Source organism: Mustela putorius, unplaced genomic scaffold (genome assembly GCF_011764305.1).
Source record: "Mustela putorius furo isolate JIRA1106 unplaced genomic scaffold, ASM1176430v1.1 tig00000721_pilon_pilon_pilon, whole genome shotgun sequence".
NCBI lineage: Eukaryota > Metazoa > Chordata > Mammalia > Carnivora > Mustelidae > Mustela > Mustela putorius.
Window position 1 is genome coordinate 1,611,664 of NW_025421456.1, and position 16,990 is coordinate 1,628,653.

The window sequence follows — 16,990 nt, forward strand, 5'->3', positions numbered from 1 at the left end:
AATGTATTAAAACAAAGCAAAGTCAATCAAACACAAAATTTTGGGAGAAATTTCCATTTGTATTTGCTTTGCTTTCCAGTTACTTACGAAGGTATCTGATGTTTCAATAAATACAAAGATTTTCAGTCATTGCTTCTACTAAGGGCCCACTTACAAAACAATTATTCCTTGTCTAGTGTAATCTGTGCTTAAAGTATCTGGGCATTTCTCTCTCATTTACCATAACACCCAAAAGAGCTTCTAAGATACTCAAATTCTGACACTGCTAAATTAAGTATCTAAATGTCTAAATCACTTGGTTTGATTCTACACTAGTAGTAAAGTTCTAAAGTTCTAAAAGTTCTTCTAAAAAACTAGTTCTAAAAAGTTCTAAAGAACTAAAAAGAACCAAAGTTCTAAAAAGTTCTAAAAAGAACTTTAAGAGAGCACTTTCACTCATTCATTCATGTAGTAAGTCTCTGTTACAGTAACCAGTAACCCAACAAAATTATGGTATTAATTGTACATACATACTCTTTTATTTCCAACTACACGAATATTGTTTTTTTAAATTTTACATTGAACCAAGTTTCTCTAAAGCAAGGGTAAAATATGGAGCCCCCAGGAGACCACTGAAAGGACTTTGTAAACCAGTACAAGAAGAAATGTAGCTCAGAGGGACCAAAGGAAATGCTAGGATCACCCAGATACTTTTCCTTTGTTAAATAACATTGATTAAAAATATGTAGCAGATAGTACCTAAAGAAAACAAACTAGCCATTTCTACTCTTATTCATCCTTGGCTCATGAACCATAGGAAATGCAGTTGATGCTAGAGATGGACAACTCATCCCCTAGAAATGTGTTCTTACCTCTGCATGCTCCATAGAACCTTCTGCAGCACTCATTCTAGTTGTTCCCTGTGCAAGATGTGCCGTGGAAGCTGTTTTTCCTGAGGTCTTGGAAGACAGAGAGATAAAGAGAAAGAAAATGTTTCCTGTGTATTTTTTAAAGTGAGACCAAATATGTACAATTTTAAAAAGACTACAAAGTTAACTCATGACAGAAAATAACAGTCATAGTTTTCATTAAAAATGAAGAGAAGTGAATCTGTATACGATTTACGCAGAATAAGGTCATCGGCACAGCATCTGTGATTTTAACTTTTCTTCTCTTCTAGATAGGGATTTCCCAGGATGTCTCAAGGAGGCAGGCTGTGACTAAGACAGGCCTATTAGCCTTGCCTATGGTAAGTAAATTGTCATTCTTCCTTTACCGGCAGTTTCTCCCACTGGAGGAGGAAGTTACCACAGAAAGCCTGGGCAAACCAAGTCTTGCCTCAGTAGCCAAACTTCTATAACTTCATTGTATTTCCCAGAGAATTAGGTAACTGTTGACTTTTTGACAACTCTGTTACTTGCTTCCCTTAAGGCGAGATTTTCTGGCAATGCCTTCTAACTGTGCACTGAGCCATGTTGTACTTAATGAGTCATTCACAATTCTGTAAGTGCTACTAATTCCTATGGAACTAAAAGCGAAAATCCATTACAACAAAACCTGGCTATTGTTTGCAAAGCTTATCTTTTATATTGGCAGAAAGCTTAAACTCGGTTCTCAAGTTTAAGACTATCTTTTCCATAGATCAAGTCCAGATTTTCTCCATGATTCATTTGCAGTTCAATGTTTTGTTTTGTTTTTGTTGTTGTTGTCATTTTATCACTAATATCTTAGTGCTAACTAGTTGACGTATCCTTTTACTGGACATTGAGGTCATGGAATCCTGGGTCATGGAGATAAAAGCGTGAAAAGATGGATGCTTGGAGCTATACAAATGTGTCATGGTAGAGCAGAAGACCTCATTCTGGGCTTGGAGGAGAGGGAGCAAAAAACCAGCCAAGAATATAGAAAGCAAAAGAAAGAATTTATAGTCAATCACTTAATTTACATTTTCATTTACACCTTCCTATGGGATGGGCTCTTATATGTGGGGTAAATCCTAAAACTCCCGAAATTCAAACTCTTTAAAAGAGAATAGTGGGTGCCCCAAATTCGGCTGTCCTTTTTCTCTTTCATATCTTCCATCACTTCCCAGCTCTTCCTGTGCTCCAGCCATCCTGAATCCCCTTCATTTCCTGAAATAAGCCATATGTCTAATACATGTTGCTTTCTCTACCCCGAACATTCCCTCCTCTGGGCCCACTCCAACTAATTGACCTGGAAAACCTGGCTAATGCTTCTCTTGCCCATGATATTATTTGACCTCCTTTTACCAACCAAGCAGAACCCTTACTTAGTATTTAAAATAGTTTATTTGCATGGTTGCATGGTTGCTTCACCGTGACAGCACCGTGACACACAGCATGTGTTCAACACATTCTGCTGAATGAATTAATTGATGTATATCTACATGCCAAATTTATAGATTTTTTTCTGTCTGTATGTATATGTACATGGTTTTGTTTTCTCCTGGTTTCTTGGTCTGTCCTAGGTGTGCACTCTAGTGAAATAGAGTGATGTTTCCTTAAGGCAATATCCAAAAATGCAGGTGGGAATCAAATTGTTCAGATTTCACATATGATCTGATTTTAAGGGATATAAGCAGAGATTCCCTGGAGACTGGACACTTCATTAACACTAAAACCTGCTCATCAAAAATGAAGAAAACAAACTGTAATGTGAAAATATTTTTTCCCAATCCTCCTCCCCTATAACAGTTATACGCATATTGTTCAAGGTTCACTTCAGCCTCATCTGTGTACTTGGTAATAATAAAACCAGTGGATATGCTAACATTAGCCTAGAGGGGTGGTTGGAAAGGACATTTCTTGCCAGAAAGTACCGTCCTTGGCCTTGGTGGCTTTTGGGTCTCCTTTGTATAGTTCTCCCAATGCACACTCATCGTTATAGCACAACATGGCATGATGGCTCTATGGAGTGGAAGTCCTCTACCTTTGCATTTTTCATCACAATTCCTTTGCCTCTTCTGCTATGCAGTTTAACAGCAAACGGATTTTTCAGTTAGCTCCAGAGAACGGTGTGGTAACTTATGAATTAACAACGGCTCTTCCGGAGAGCCCCCAGTTTGGTTTGAGAAAAAAGGAACTTGCACTATGCCAGCCTGAGAAATAAGCTAGATATAGTCTGTTACACATGCCCTCCTTACCTCCAGCCTTCTCACATGCACCGTGTCAGAGTCTGGCTTGTGGCCAGACTTTGTTTCCTGACAAGTCCTACTGGCTGCAATAACCCTCAGAGGAAAAGACATGTCATTCTATGTTTCTAATTGGAATCTGAAGAGTCCTCATTTCTCAAGTGACTAAAATATTACATAGAGGAAAATAATTTACAAAAAGAGATATGGTGAAGAAAGGACCAAGGAACCACCAGTCACTGGTTTGCAACTCTCATGTGAGTTGATGATAATTCTCTCAAAACTATTCTAAGAGAGATCATCACATTTCTATAAATGCTTGGAGGCATTCTTTGTCAGGTAAAATAAACATTTTTCTTTTAATTATCCTTTTAGAATGAAGGTTGAAACCCTATTTTGCTTCCTGAACCTGTTGGCACAAATTTTTAAGTGAGTGTACTATCCAGGAAGGACTGAGAGCATCAACAGGGAATGCAAAGGTCTGACTGGAGTCAGCTCATTTGCACCCATAACTTGGCTTTACCATTCACCACTTGTGATTTTGGGCATGATCCTTAAGGCCTCTGAGGCTCAACTTCCACTTGTTGCTTTTTTTTTTTTTTAATTTTTTAAAAAGATTTTATATATTTGTTAGAGAGTGAAATAGAAAGAGACAAAGGGCACAAGTAGGCTCCCCACTGAGCAAGGACCCTGATGTGCGACTCAATCCCAGGACCCCAGGATCATGACCTGAGCCGAAGGCAAATGTTTAACAGACTGAGCCATCCAGGCATCCCTCAACTTCCTCATTTGTAAAATGACAATTGTAATAGTGTCCTTCTCTTTGGGGCACAATTGTGTCCTCCTTGCTATCTTTGGTAAAACATACAAAAGTTTAGATATCAATAATAATATCTATTTATTATTATTGTCAACCAAACAATTAATTAAATAATTAATTAATGACCAATCAATAATTAATATTGATTATTAATTAATATTTAGATATTAATAATAATATCTTAAAGATTGGGATATCGATTTGTTGTACAAATAATATGAGAAAAAGAAGGGCTATCTATCATTTAGATTTCACTTGACTCTGAGTGGATGCCAAAGGGAAATAAGCAAAGGTCCCTGCTTCTAATGAAATTAATGTATATACACATATGTGTGTGTGCGCACACACCTGTCTGTGAGAATTCAGTGGAAAGAGAGCTCATTCTCAGCCTTCATTGTTATGGAAGGAGCTTCAGTTTCAGCTGGGCCTTGAACGGTGGGTAGGATTTTGATAGGTGGTGGAAGCTGAGATACACTGCTATAATGTGTGCAACATAAACAGAATGGAGGTGGACAGACCCAAGTATGAAGGATTCTAACAAGCCCAATATAACCCAAGTAGAGCTCATCTAACATTGATTTGGATCAAATTGTGAAAGGCTTTACACTTCATAGCCAAAAATTCTGACTTTATTGCATAGGCCATAAGGGGCCACTGAAGACCCTTGAGAAAAGGAATTTTACATGATCAAAATATCTTTTTCATAAAAAGAAACCTGGATATACACATTATGTACCACAACTGCAATACCTCCTTATAGATATAATGAAAAATAATATTTGAAATATTCAACAATTTAACCATCACTTTTTCTAGGGCACACAGAATGAAGCAGCCTCACTCCAGTATTAATCATGCACTTGTCATCTCTATTTGGATGCATCTCTTTCTCCACTGGGTATAAAACCCATTTCCTGGTCTTCCACATAAAACTTGTCTTCCCCATCACATTCAATGGCACCTTTCATGCTCCATGTTATAAATCTTAGAGTTGAGTTGACATATTTGATTCCTCTTTCCCTCCCAACCTGTATCCAATTTATCAGAACATTCTGTAGACATTTTGAAAGTATACCAGAAAGGAGAGCCCTTCATGGGCCCAAGAGCCTACAGGCTTCCCAGTTCAATGACAGCAGCAAAGGTGAAGTAAACGTACCTTTTTGATAACTTTTTCAAAATGGGAATTTTAGTGTTTGTGTCCTGACTTTATTCACGTACACAATTTCAGAGAACGTCCAGTCATGGCTGAAATCTGTCTCTGTGTCATATCCTGCTTCCACGTTTACTAGTTATGTGAACCTGGGCAAGGTGCTTAGCAGCTCTGAAGTGATCAAGCCATGCTCATCCCGTAGACGCAATAACCTAATAGCCTCTGTTCTTCTCCTCTTGCGCCTCCTCCCCGTCTATTATCAATATAGGAGCTATTGTGAATCTTTAAAAATTTCATGACACCTCTCTGCACAGAACACTCAGAGTGAAAGTAGAACTCCACAGAGGGGCCCACAAGGCGTCACCTCCACTTCTCTGACTTCTCACTGTTCTTCCTTCTGCTCGCTCTGCCCTGTGTCCTGTCCTCACTGCTGCTCCATGAACCTGGCAGGCATATTCGTTGTTCTCCCTGCCAAGAACTACCTTTCCCCTAATATCCACTGGGTTCACCCCCTCGCCTTCAACAGGTGATTGCTTAAATGTCTGCTGTTTCTTGAATTCCTACTTGACCTCCTGATTTAAAGTTACCCTCCTTCCCAGCACTTTCTATCTGTCTACCTTCCCTGCTGTATTTTTCCATACTGCTATGTATAATGCAATATAGATTTTTCTTCTTTGTGGCTTCCCACCATTAGAATGTAAACTTCATGATAATAATTTTTATCGTGTTCATTCCATGTTTCTCAAATCTAAGATCATGTCAATTATTTTAGTGCCTACTCGAGGACATGTAATGCTCAGACACCCATAGTCTCCTTGCTACCCAAAATTAAATCAAGAATGTTCCTGAATCAGCTATCTTCAGAAGAGATTATAAAAGATCTAAGGATCAAAGCCTTCAACTTCTTAGCCTCCAAACTAGGAAACCACCTCTCCTTCAGACCCCAAATTTGGGTTTGGACTAGGAGAGTCAGGTGAGGGAGGTGTCCCAAATTCCATAACATCATGGGGGACGGGGTTTGGTTTTGTCCTTCCAGCTTCTGACTCTGAAGCAATTCTTTCAGGCAGTTTAGACTTGCTTGAAGTCTGTTCTCTCTATATACTTTTAGTGTTTGGTGCATATCAGATACATCCAAGGGCAAAGTGGTTTCTGCTAGTTAGTCTGCAGTCTTTATGCAACTGCAGACTCTATGCGACTTCCACATCTGAAGGTTTCTCAGCACAGCACAGAGTAGCCAGCAATCTGAGACAGCTGGACCATCAGCCCTCCCTGTGAAGGCAGCCCTGGTTCTTTACAGCCATTAGTTATTTCCTCCTTGGTGATGCCAAGGTGCTTTGTGAGGTATCAACTCCAGCATTTACAGTAAAATAGTCATTAATTTTATGTACCTTTCCCTTCTGAGAGGCTGGAAGCTTCTTAAAGGTAGGGTCAATATTTATCACTTGAATGTTGGGTACTAACATAGTACCTTCAGACTCCAGAGTAGTGAAACCATCCATTTTTATTGAATGTATCTGTTTATGCATGAGTCTTCAGTAGGAAATTATAGCACACCTCCACTTCTAAGAATACAGCCTGGAGGAGAATTACCACAGTCACACAAAGCTATATATTCTGCCTCCAAATCAAAAAAGATTGAGTAGGGGCATCAACCATTAAAAAAAAAAAAACTGTTCTATTTCTGTGTATTTTCTTTTTATTCATTTTATAGGTAAATATTTTATCTTTCTCTATTTTAGTTATATGATCTCTCTATATATTTGCCTCCATATAAATCCCGACTTAAGGTTTTTTTCTCTTAATCTTCGTTACTATTTCATAATAAGCAATATAAATACTTGTACATGCTATGTGGGAATTTTTAAAAGGCATAAATGTGGTCTTCAATAACATTTCCTACATTTGCACAGAGCTTTATCACATCTTATGAGATAAGTTAATATCTTGATTAACTCATGATTGCTCCAAATAGGCACTGCTCTTTGTTTTCTGTAACTAATCCTTTCTCTGCTTGGTTAATGATCTCTTCTGCCTCCAGGGCTGATTAAGTTTGCCATTAAATGCAAAGAGAAAAACGGTCCCTGTTCAACCTTTGATTTTCTTTTGTTGTTGTTGTTTTTTAAGATTTTTATTTATTTGCTTGTCAGAGAGAGAGAGAGAGAGCACAAGTAGGGGAAGCAGCAGGCAGACGGAGAAGCAGGTTCCCCACTAAGCAAAAAGCTCTATGCCAGGACTCAGTTCCCAGACCCCAGGAGCGTGGTCTCAGCCAAAGGCAGACACTTAACTGACTGAGTCACCAAGAGGTACCTAACCTTTGGTTTTCAAAATAGACTCTCCAAACTCTAGGGACCATATTGAAGACCAAAACTTTGAATTGCAAAAGATACTTTTTTTCTCTGAAAATTATCTTTAAAAGCTTTTTAAAGATGAATTCCTCTTGTGCGGTTTATTTTGAAATGCCTCAAAAAATAACAGAGATTAATGCATACAAAGAGGGGTGAGCAGGTAGATAGATGCGTGGTAAATAAGTATAGTAAAAGGTTGGTAGCAACATTTAGGTGGTGGATATACCAGTGTATATCATAAAATCCTTTCAACTTGGCTATATATTTGAAACTTTCAGAATAAAATGCTTGAGAAAAAGACAGAATCCCGGCATAAACCTTTTGCCATTAAGAACTGATAGAAAAGATGGTAGTTGAGAAGTCAATATAACCTTTTCCTTATCTCTTCCACTCCCACCCCCTCACTGAAGAATAGGTTTCAAGGTTTCATGGCCTGAGGGAAAATGAAAAAAGATCAGGGAATAAGAGTATCTGGGTGGTTGTGAGGGCTCCGGAAGAAATGGAGCTCCACTCCCCTACTTCTACGGACTCATCCATCATCTATCCAAGTGCTCAGATTGTGCCTAAGAACAGAGACAGCTTCAGCCTCATCCCCTGGGTTAAGTCTGGAGAAAGGGCCAGTCCTGAAGAGAATTTCTCCATACCACCATGGTACCCAGCTGAGACTTTGTGGCATGTCTAGGTCTTGAGACAGCTCAATACCAAAGTGCTGTGGAAGCAGAACCAGATTATTTCCTACATTTATGAGAAGAATGAAAAAGTGGTTAACTGAGAAGTTTGCATTATTTACCATATATATGGCCCCGAGGATAAGAGATGAAATGAGCGCTGTGGAAGCTTCAATGACTGCCACCAAGGATATGGACCAATGAAAAGACCATAAGGGGGAGCTTACATTAGTGCCAATGGCATTGTAGGATGGTGGATTTTTGTAGCCTAAATGCTTTCACCCTAAACTTGCCAGAAAATACAAGACATTTTTATTTGCTATTTCTGACAATCCTCCTCCACCTTGATTACTTCACAAAATTGGCTGCACAGACCTTATGTGCCATTATGGGGAGAAGGAGGGAAATGAGAGAAGGCCTGCAATGTCAATTGCCAGAGAAAACAATGGAGTGGCTGACATTCCCTGTAGCCAAGCAGATTACTTTATCTTGCCAGAGACAGGATGGTGTCCTAGACTGAAACTAAGTTCAGTTCAGAAAGCAAGAATATATATATTTTGCATACATGAGTTCTGTGGTTTGGAACATTATATTTGCTTTAATTTGAACTTTATAACAACCCTATGAGGTTGTCAGGAGACTTATCTTTGATGATAACAAGGATTAAGTTGAAATTCAGAGATGTTAAGTGACATGGCCATGGTCATTGTATGACATGTGGGTAGGTGAACCCTTACCAGAGTTTACTTAATCCCCCATGTTTATTCCCCATGAAGAACCTTTTATCTATATGGGCAAGATACAAATAACACAGCTGAAAATTATTGGACAAAACATCATTCAGGAGCCCAAGCCATTAAGGAATAGAATTCAGGAAAGTTTCAAGGTCATTGAGCTTTCTTGTGGGCTAGATATGAATTGGCTTGACCTTGGAGATTATATCCAAACAAAATCTTACCAGTTTCTACCACCACTTGCCTAGAGATTAACTTCTACTATGAATAACTAGTCATCTGCAAAGAGAAATTTAGCTTCCAAATCCTATAATCCTACTTGAATTAATTTTTTTTCTCTTCTCAGTGAGAACATTAATTCCTTATCATGCTATATCAGTGCAGATAACTTTATTTTTCTCATACTTTGCTCAAGTGTTTCCTCATCTTCATTCATGTATCCATTCTTATAACAACTATTTATTGATTATGGGTTATGGATTGGGCACTGTGCTAACTATAGATATAAAGATGAACAAAACAGACAGGTCTTTCACATATTTTCTGGTTTTTGAATATAAATCTGAAGATCCAAGGGACCACTCCATTGAGGATGGAAATGCTTCTGTGTCATTTCATAATCAACAAGTAATTAGCTTGGACATTTCAGGTAAAAGAGCTTACTTCCTTCCTGAGACAATACATACCAACATCATATGCATAAATGTGGATACTATTTTTTAAATATAAATTATAAGTATGTATAATTAAGAAAAAGCATATGTATATAAAGATGATGCTTGGAGGGGTGCCTGGATGGCTCAGTCCATTAAGTGTCTGACTCTTGGTTTGGGTTCAGGTTGTTATCTCAGGATTCTAAGATCCAGCCCCACATCAGGTGCCACATTTAGTGAGGAACCTGCTTGAGATTCTCTGTCTCCCTCTCCCTGTGACCCTCCCCCCCAAAATAAATAATACATTAAAAAAATTACACAGCTATCACTGCTGAAATTAGATAATGAGATTCAAAGAAGCAGCTAGTTATTATTTGAGAAAAATAAAAAAAAAAGATTAGAGGAGCTCAAGATCATCCTACTAGCATAAAAATAATGAAGAAGAAGAAGATGATGATGGTGATGATGGCAATAATGCTCATTTAACCCTTTATAATTACAAACTGCTTTCACATTTTCACTTACTTTATATTTTTATCATTTCCATTTTACAAATGAGAAAACAATATTTTGATCTTCAAAATTGCATTTTGATAAAGAATACTAGCTTAGCTTTAAAAAAAGGGAAATAAGGAAAGAGAAACTTTTTTTTTCAACAATGTGGTTACAGAAAACGTGTGTCAACTTACTGTAGTTTGTAGGAAGTTTTTCTTTTATAATCTTTCCAAGAGTCATAAGTTTATATTACTCTCTGAATCATCAAAAGAACTTTCCCAGGGCCTTTTATTTTGGGAAGAATGTCCAGATCTAGAATTTATTCTTAGTTACCGGGAAATCCTTCCTCAGCTTGTGCCGAAATTACTGAAAGCCAATTTCAGGTGCTGCCTCTTATTTAAAAACAGAAGAAAAAAAAAAAAAAAAGAGGAAAAGGAAGACGAATCCAAAGACAAGACAAACTTCTTAAACAAATTCAATTCTAGTGGATCTTTTAAAAATTTGGATAGCTTTTCTTCTTACTCCCAAATTGCATTTTTATTTCCAAGAGTTACAATAAATTACAAGAATTTATTTCTATATTTTTTGGACAAATGCATTTCAATTCTCCTCCCCCTTTCCATTGTATTTTAAGACTGACAATTACAGGGTCACAAAAGAATATTCATACATTAATTTTCTTATAGTATTAGGACCATGTTTTGGTTTAGTGTCACTTATATTTTTAACATTAATTTTGGAATATGAATATTATTCTCACTTAGACCATTTTGTTTGAGATATTTATTTATTTATTTGAGAGAGAAAGGGAGAGAGAGAGAGAGACAGTGCATGCATGCATGTTAGTTGGGAGAGGGACAGAATCTTAAGCAGACTCTCCGCTGAGCATGGAGCCCCACTTGGGGCTTGATCTCATGATCCAGGAATTCATGTCCCGTGAGATGATGACCCATGAAGATCATGACCTGAGTTGAAACCAAGAGTCTGAGCCACTCAGACACCCGTCACTTAGACAATTATTTTTCTTTTGCCTACAAGACCTTCAGTGCTCTTTGCTCACCAACTGTCTATTTCAACTCTCCCAAATATTAAAAAATGCTCTTATACTTATGGAGTTCCTCATGTTCATCAATAATGTTTTTCTGTTTCCTCACAGCAATGAGTCAGTCTGTTCATTTTCTTGAGCGAAAAAGGGAACTTGACATATGTCTTGGGGCCTTTCATTAAATCATATTTCTTTCATTCAGCTACACTTTTTCCTATCTCTTAAGTTATAAAGAAATTTATTTTCTGCTCCTGGAAAGAGATCTTACTGATCTTATGGTTACTTCATTCAGTGGAAAATGAGAGACACCCTCCATAGTCTCACTGTCATTGGCTAACCCTTGTCTTACACCAAAAATAAATTTTCATATACTTCTTTCAGTCCTATAGATATCTCAGTGAGAATGCAAAAGTTTTTGTTTTGTTTTGAATGTAGGATTCCCTCCTGTGCAGTTCTTTTGGATAAATAGTAATTCAGCTGAGATTCCAACTGGAAACTAAATTGTGTTCATTCAAGCAATGAAGTTTTTGAAGATACCTTCAGACAACAACTGAGGAAGATGTGTTTGAAGTCTGTTGGGATGCAGAGAGACTCCCAGGGGTTGTTCCTGGGAAACTTTTCTCAAAGAGAGAGTGAAAGCACAGTTTGTTGTTGTTGTTGTTTTTGTTTTGTTTTTTCTTTGTCAAATATTTTATTGGGGGAGGTTCACATATTCTGACCTTGTCTTAGACCAGAGGATGACAAGAAGGTGATAGGAGCACTAGGACCCTGAAATGGCTTAGATGGAAGCTGCAAGAACCATGTCCAAAAGTCTGTTCCTCAATGCCTCAGTTTCCCCTTTATGAAATGGGAGAAGTATATTCCCTTCACTGTTCGAGAAGATAAAAGTGGGGCAAAAGCCATAAGAAAGAGTTTCCCCACTCCCAGAACCTACTATGAAGCTCCTACCTCACACCATGGAGCCACAAAAAGGGAATCTAGAAAATGAGGATAAAGATAGCCATATTTAAGTGTTGTTATAGATCTCAAGCATAATATAAAATACCTCCATAGCTATCATGGTAGTTGACCTACAAATACTAGATTCTCTCCCTATTGTTTTATTCTAAATATAAGTAGGGACTAGACCCTGGAGGATTTTATGTATTAAGCCAAGGCATTTGGACTTTATGATGTAGGTATGATGGTCTACTTTTAAGTTCTAAGGATTTGCACATTAGCAAGATCCATATTGGTAAATATGGATTAATGTGGAATAAAACTTAAGAAGGGCGACTAGGCATCTCCTGGGATAGTCTAGGCAAGAGATAATAAATATCCAAACCATGGCACAGTAGGAAGGGTGAAGGGAAAAAAAATGAAGTCCAAAGATTTTACCAAGGTAAAAGAGGTAATAACTTGAGGGTCCAGGGTGAAGACTGGCATTATTCTATGAATGCCTCCTGTGTTTGGACAGCTTGGTAGCCCTCGATTATACCCGAGTTTGGATAACTGGATAAAAAAAATGATCCATTCATTAGTGTGGGAAATGTAGAGAGGAAAATGCAAGCAGTTTTAACAGGAGAGATGTTGAATTCATTTTGCAACTACTGAGTGAAATTGATGTGCATGAAGAAAAGAACTCCAAGTTTAGGAAGCTATATGTGTTTGGAGTCACTGGTATTTATTTTGTAGTTTAATGAGCCAAGGACTACGTATAGATCCCTGGGTAACACTAATACAACACAGGCACATTATATAAGTGAAGCCAGTGAAGGTGAACGAAAAGGGAAGATTGGAGAAAAAAAGTTGTAGGTAGGGGAGAGGGAGGGGCAATGAAAGATTGATTTTATAGCTGTTGATGGAGAAAGACATTTTTAAAAGGTTGAATTAGGAAACAGCATCAAATGCATGAGAGAACAAGTGAAAAATCAGATGCAAAATGACCATTGGGTTTTTCAAGGCAGAGCTTATTAGTGATGTGATAAGGGGCTGAAAAGTTTTGAATGTCCCGATCAATAATCTTGGATATGATGGGCAAGAATAAGTTAGAACATTATCCATAAAATAATATGGGATCTCACACATGCTTAAAAGTGGAGGAGTGCTAAGCATATTTTAAGCTGGTGAGAGGTGATGGGGTTACTGAAGATACAGGAGCCCAAATGCCATGGAGGGATTTGTCCTATCACCGAGTGGTGATAGGACAAGTTCAGCTCTGTCCTCACAGCTTTCAGCAACTCATTGCAATTTTACTCCTCTCTTTCATCTCCCACTGTTCATGCCATACCTTCTGCAAATTCCTTAAATACTGGATCTCACCTTTCACCTTCTCACTTTCTCCAGATGTTTTCCTCCAGATCTCATACTTCTCAAGGAAAAAACAAAAACAAACAAACAAACAAAAAACAAACAAACAAACAAACAAAAAGAAGACAGCAAAGCAAACCATCAGCTTGGAATCTGCAGCCCTTTGCCTGGATGTATGGTGTGTAGGAAAATGAGCAAATTTCATCAGGGAATTGATGGGAGAAGCAGTATATTAAAGAAAGATAACAAGTTTTGGGTAAGTTCCCTAAATAGGGGGAACTAATTACCAAGAGGATGACGATGAGGATGTAGAAGAGGTCTTTACCATATGAGGAGAAATCCAGAGGACAAAATGAACAGAGTTGGGAGGAAGTCAGTCATGAGCAAATGGGTCTCAGGGGCTGATAATCAAAACATATGAGGATCAGGGTACTGGAGGGGATTCAAACTCTCGTCATAAAGTAGACAAGAAAGCTACTTGAGAAAAGCATACATTTCCATGAAGGAGGAAAATCCTAACTGGGAGTTAGAAATGGTATGTATGAGGGTTCAGAGGAAGAGGTGAGATGAGAAAAGGAGAAAGAAGCCTTCCATGGCTCTAACCATCCACAGACATTCATTTCTTTCTTTAAAAATAGATACTACTTGGGGCGCCTGGGTGGTTCAGTGGGTTAAGTGTCCGACTCTTGATTTCGGCTCAGATCATGATCTCGGGATTGTGAAATCGAGCCCCACAGCCCAGTTTCGTGCTTAGTGAGGAGTCTGCTTGAGATTTTCTCTTTCACTCTGCACCTCCCCCTGACTTGTGCACTCTCTCTTTCTCTCTCTAAAATAAATAAGTAAATCTTGAAAAAAAAAATACTGTTTTGTCAGGAACAGGTGAGTTTCTAAACAGGAAAAAGTATGTAGATACCAAACACAAACAATTCTATATTTATTAAATGAATGAAAAAAGAGGTAGAGGTGTATCTGCAGCATATTCTTAAAGAGAAAAGAGGTAGGTTCAATGAACTGTGTGTGTGTGTGTGTGTGTGTGTGTGAAAAAGAGAGACACAGAGAGATCTCAAATGCTAAGAGATGTTCTCTTCGGAGTGGTGGGCCAAGAGATTTCACTGAGGTCCGGTGTTTAAACCTTATTTAATTCCAGGGTCTTCTTTAAGAGAAAAAGATATAAGTGTATGAAAGCAACTTAGGTGCATAATTAAATATTTGTCTATGAGATCCAAGCTATAAAACTCTCTGTATGGATTTTTATAGTTGAAAAGATCATTAGAGATGGTTTCTAATCAGGAGGGCTACAGAGCTTGAGTTCGTGTGGTCATTTATGATGCATTTCAAGAAAGTCATCCTCAAGATTCCTAGCCTGACCTTACCCTTGAATTTTATTTGCTTCTATGAAGCACCATACAAAAGTATCCTGAAACAAGAAGAAATTCATAGTTGGACAACTCCTTCTATTTGAAAAGCCTGTTTTTTCTTTTAAAAAACAGACAATGTAGAGTGCCTGGGTGGCTCAGTCAGTTAAGCGTCTGCCTTCAGCTCAGGTTATGATCCCAGGGTCCTGGGATGGAGCCCTGCATTGGGTTCCTTGCTCAGTGGAGAGTCTGCTTCTCCTTCTCCCTCTTTCACTCCGCCTGCTTGTGCTCTCTCTCTCTCTTTCTCTCAAATAAATAAAATCTTTAAATTTTTTTTAAATGTTAAAAAAAAGACAATGAATTGTACTGATTTTAGTAATCCAATGTAAGAATGTTTACACAAATTGGGTGACTTAACTCCCCCCAAAAGAGATGTTGCTGTATTTGACATTCTTTTTCATAGCCTGAGCTTGTCCTTACTTCCCTGCAGCAACACTTGCCTGCCTGGCATCACACTTTAAATGGGAAAGTGTTTCTGCTGAAGGGTTTCCTCAGTAACAGGAAGTGACTGTGTAAGAGAGGTTTTATAGTGGTTGACTTTATCCTCTCAGTCATCAAGGAAGTACATTACTGTAAATGATTTGGGGATTGTCCCCATAAATTCTTCTGGGTGAACACACTGTTGAAGAGTGTTTTGAGAAAACGTAGAAAAAAAAGGTGGTTTCTTACCTTTAGGGAACATGAATTTCTGTGACTTGGTATGGCTCCCAGGGCCGCCCCTTTAAGATCAGGAGAAGCATTCCTCTCAATCAGATCTCGGATTTTATTGTCCAATTCCATGCTTTCACATCTGCGCGGGGGGTAATGGGAAAGGCACATTTTATAAAGCCAATTAAAAATTATTTTAGGGTACAATGAGTTTTCAATGGCATGGAGGTATACAGTACCTTTCTAGAGTCTCCCAATCTCTGATCTCATTTTGTATTAGTCCATGCCATTAGAATACTTCAAGGAACACGGGAGTTTAATTTTCACTTTCTTGCACATTTATACAAAATGATAAAGTAAGAGGTAGACAAGTTTAGGCATTTTCACAGTCTGATAACAATGACCAGAATTGAGCACTTACAGTGAACCGGGTGACCTACAGTTTCTTACTCAGTGGCATAAGAGTCCATTGAAGTATCACCCATACCCACATTTTACAGTTAACCAAACTTGGATTTAGGAAATTAACCAACTTACGAATTTATGCAAAGTCAGATGCTGGCAAGAGAAAACTCAAATCTATAGGATTCTATAGCCTCTGTATGTGCATGTGCCTGTGCATATGTTTTATTACTATTTTTTTTTACTTTTTTACCATTTTATTTTTTATTTGTTCCTTCCAGTTATGTTGAGCAATAATTGTCATAGATTACTGTATAAGTTAAAGTATGATGGTTTGATTTACATATATTGTGAAATGATTACCAAGATAGGGTCAGCTAATATTCATCTTCTCATATAAATACAATAAAAAGAAAAGAAAGAAACATTTTTCCTTGTGGTGAGAACTCTTATGATCTACTCTCTTAACAACTTTCCCATATATCCTACAGCAGTGTTAGCTCTAGTCATCATACTATACATGGCATCTCTAGTCCTTATCTTATAACTGCATATTCGTATCTTTTGACCACCTTCCTCCAGTTGGCACTCCCCCACCTGCTCTGGTAACCACAAATCTGATCTCTTTTTCTGAGAGTTTGGTGGGGGTTTTCCAACCTTGTGTTTTTTTGTTTTATTTTGTTTTGTTTTGTTGTTAGATTCCACATATAAGTGAGATCACATAGTACATACAGCATTTGTCTTTCTCTGTCTGACTTATTTCATTTAGCATAATGCTTTTAAGGTCCATCCATGTTGTCACAAATAGTTGTATTTCCTTTCCTGACTGAATGATATTCTATTGTATAGGGGCAGCTGAATGGCTCAGTTGGTTAAGCGTCTGCCTTTAGATCAGTTCATGATCTTAGGGTCCTGGGATCGCGCCCCACGCCAGTCTCCCTGCCTTTCCACTCTTCCTTACTTGGGCTCTCTCTTTTACTCTCTCTCTCTCTCTCTCTCCCTCTCAAATAAATGAAATCTTTAAAAAAATTATACACACACACACACATACACACATTCCCACCATGACTTCTTTATCTATTCATCACTGATGGACAGTTAGGTAGTTTCCATGTCTTGGTTATTATCAATGATGATGTAAAGCCTGTTTCTTAACCATTCTTGATATATGTTTGCAATTAACCTGAGAACATATG

The 16,990-nt window shown here is 37.9% G+C and overlaps 1 protein-coding gene across 1 annotated transcript in view; it reads right to left on the minus strand.

The window, feature by feature from the left end:
* TNIP3 (TNFAIP3 interacting protein 3) overlaps window positions 1-16,990 on the minus strand; it is a 99,326-nt gene that overhangs the window by 32,902 nt on the left and 49,434 nt on the right. Inside the window, exons 3-4 of the mRNA XM_045083592.1 lie at window positions 15,414-15,534; window positions 852-938 (exon numbers count right to left, since the gene is read on the minus strand). Coding sequence (XP_044939527.1) covers window positions 852-938; window positions 15,414-15,534 — 208 coding nt within the window. The remainder of the gene's footprint in view (window positions 1-851; window positions 939-15,413; window positions 15,535-16,990) is intronic.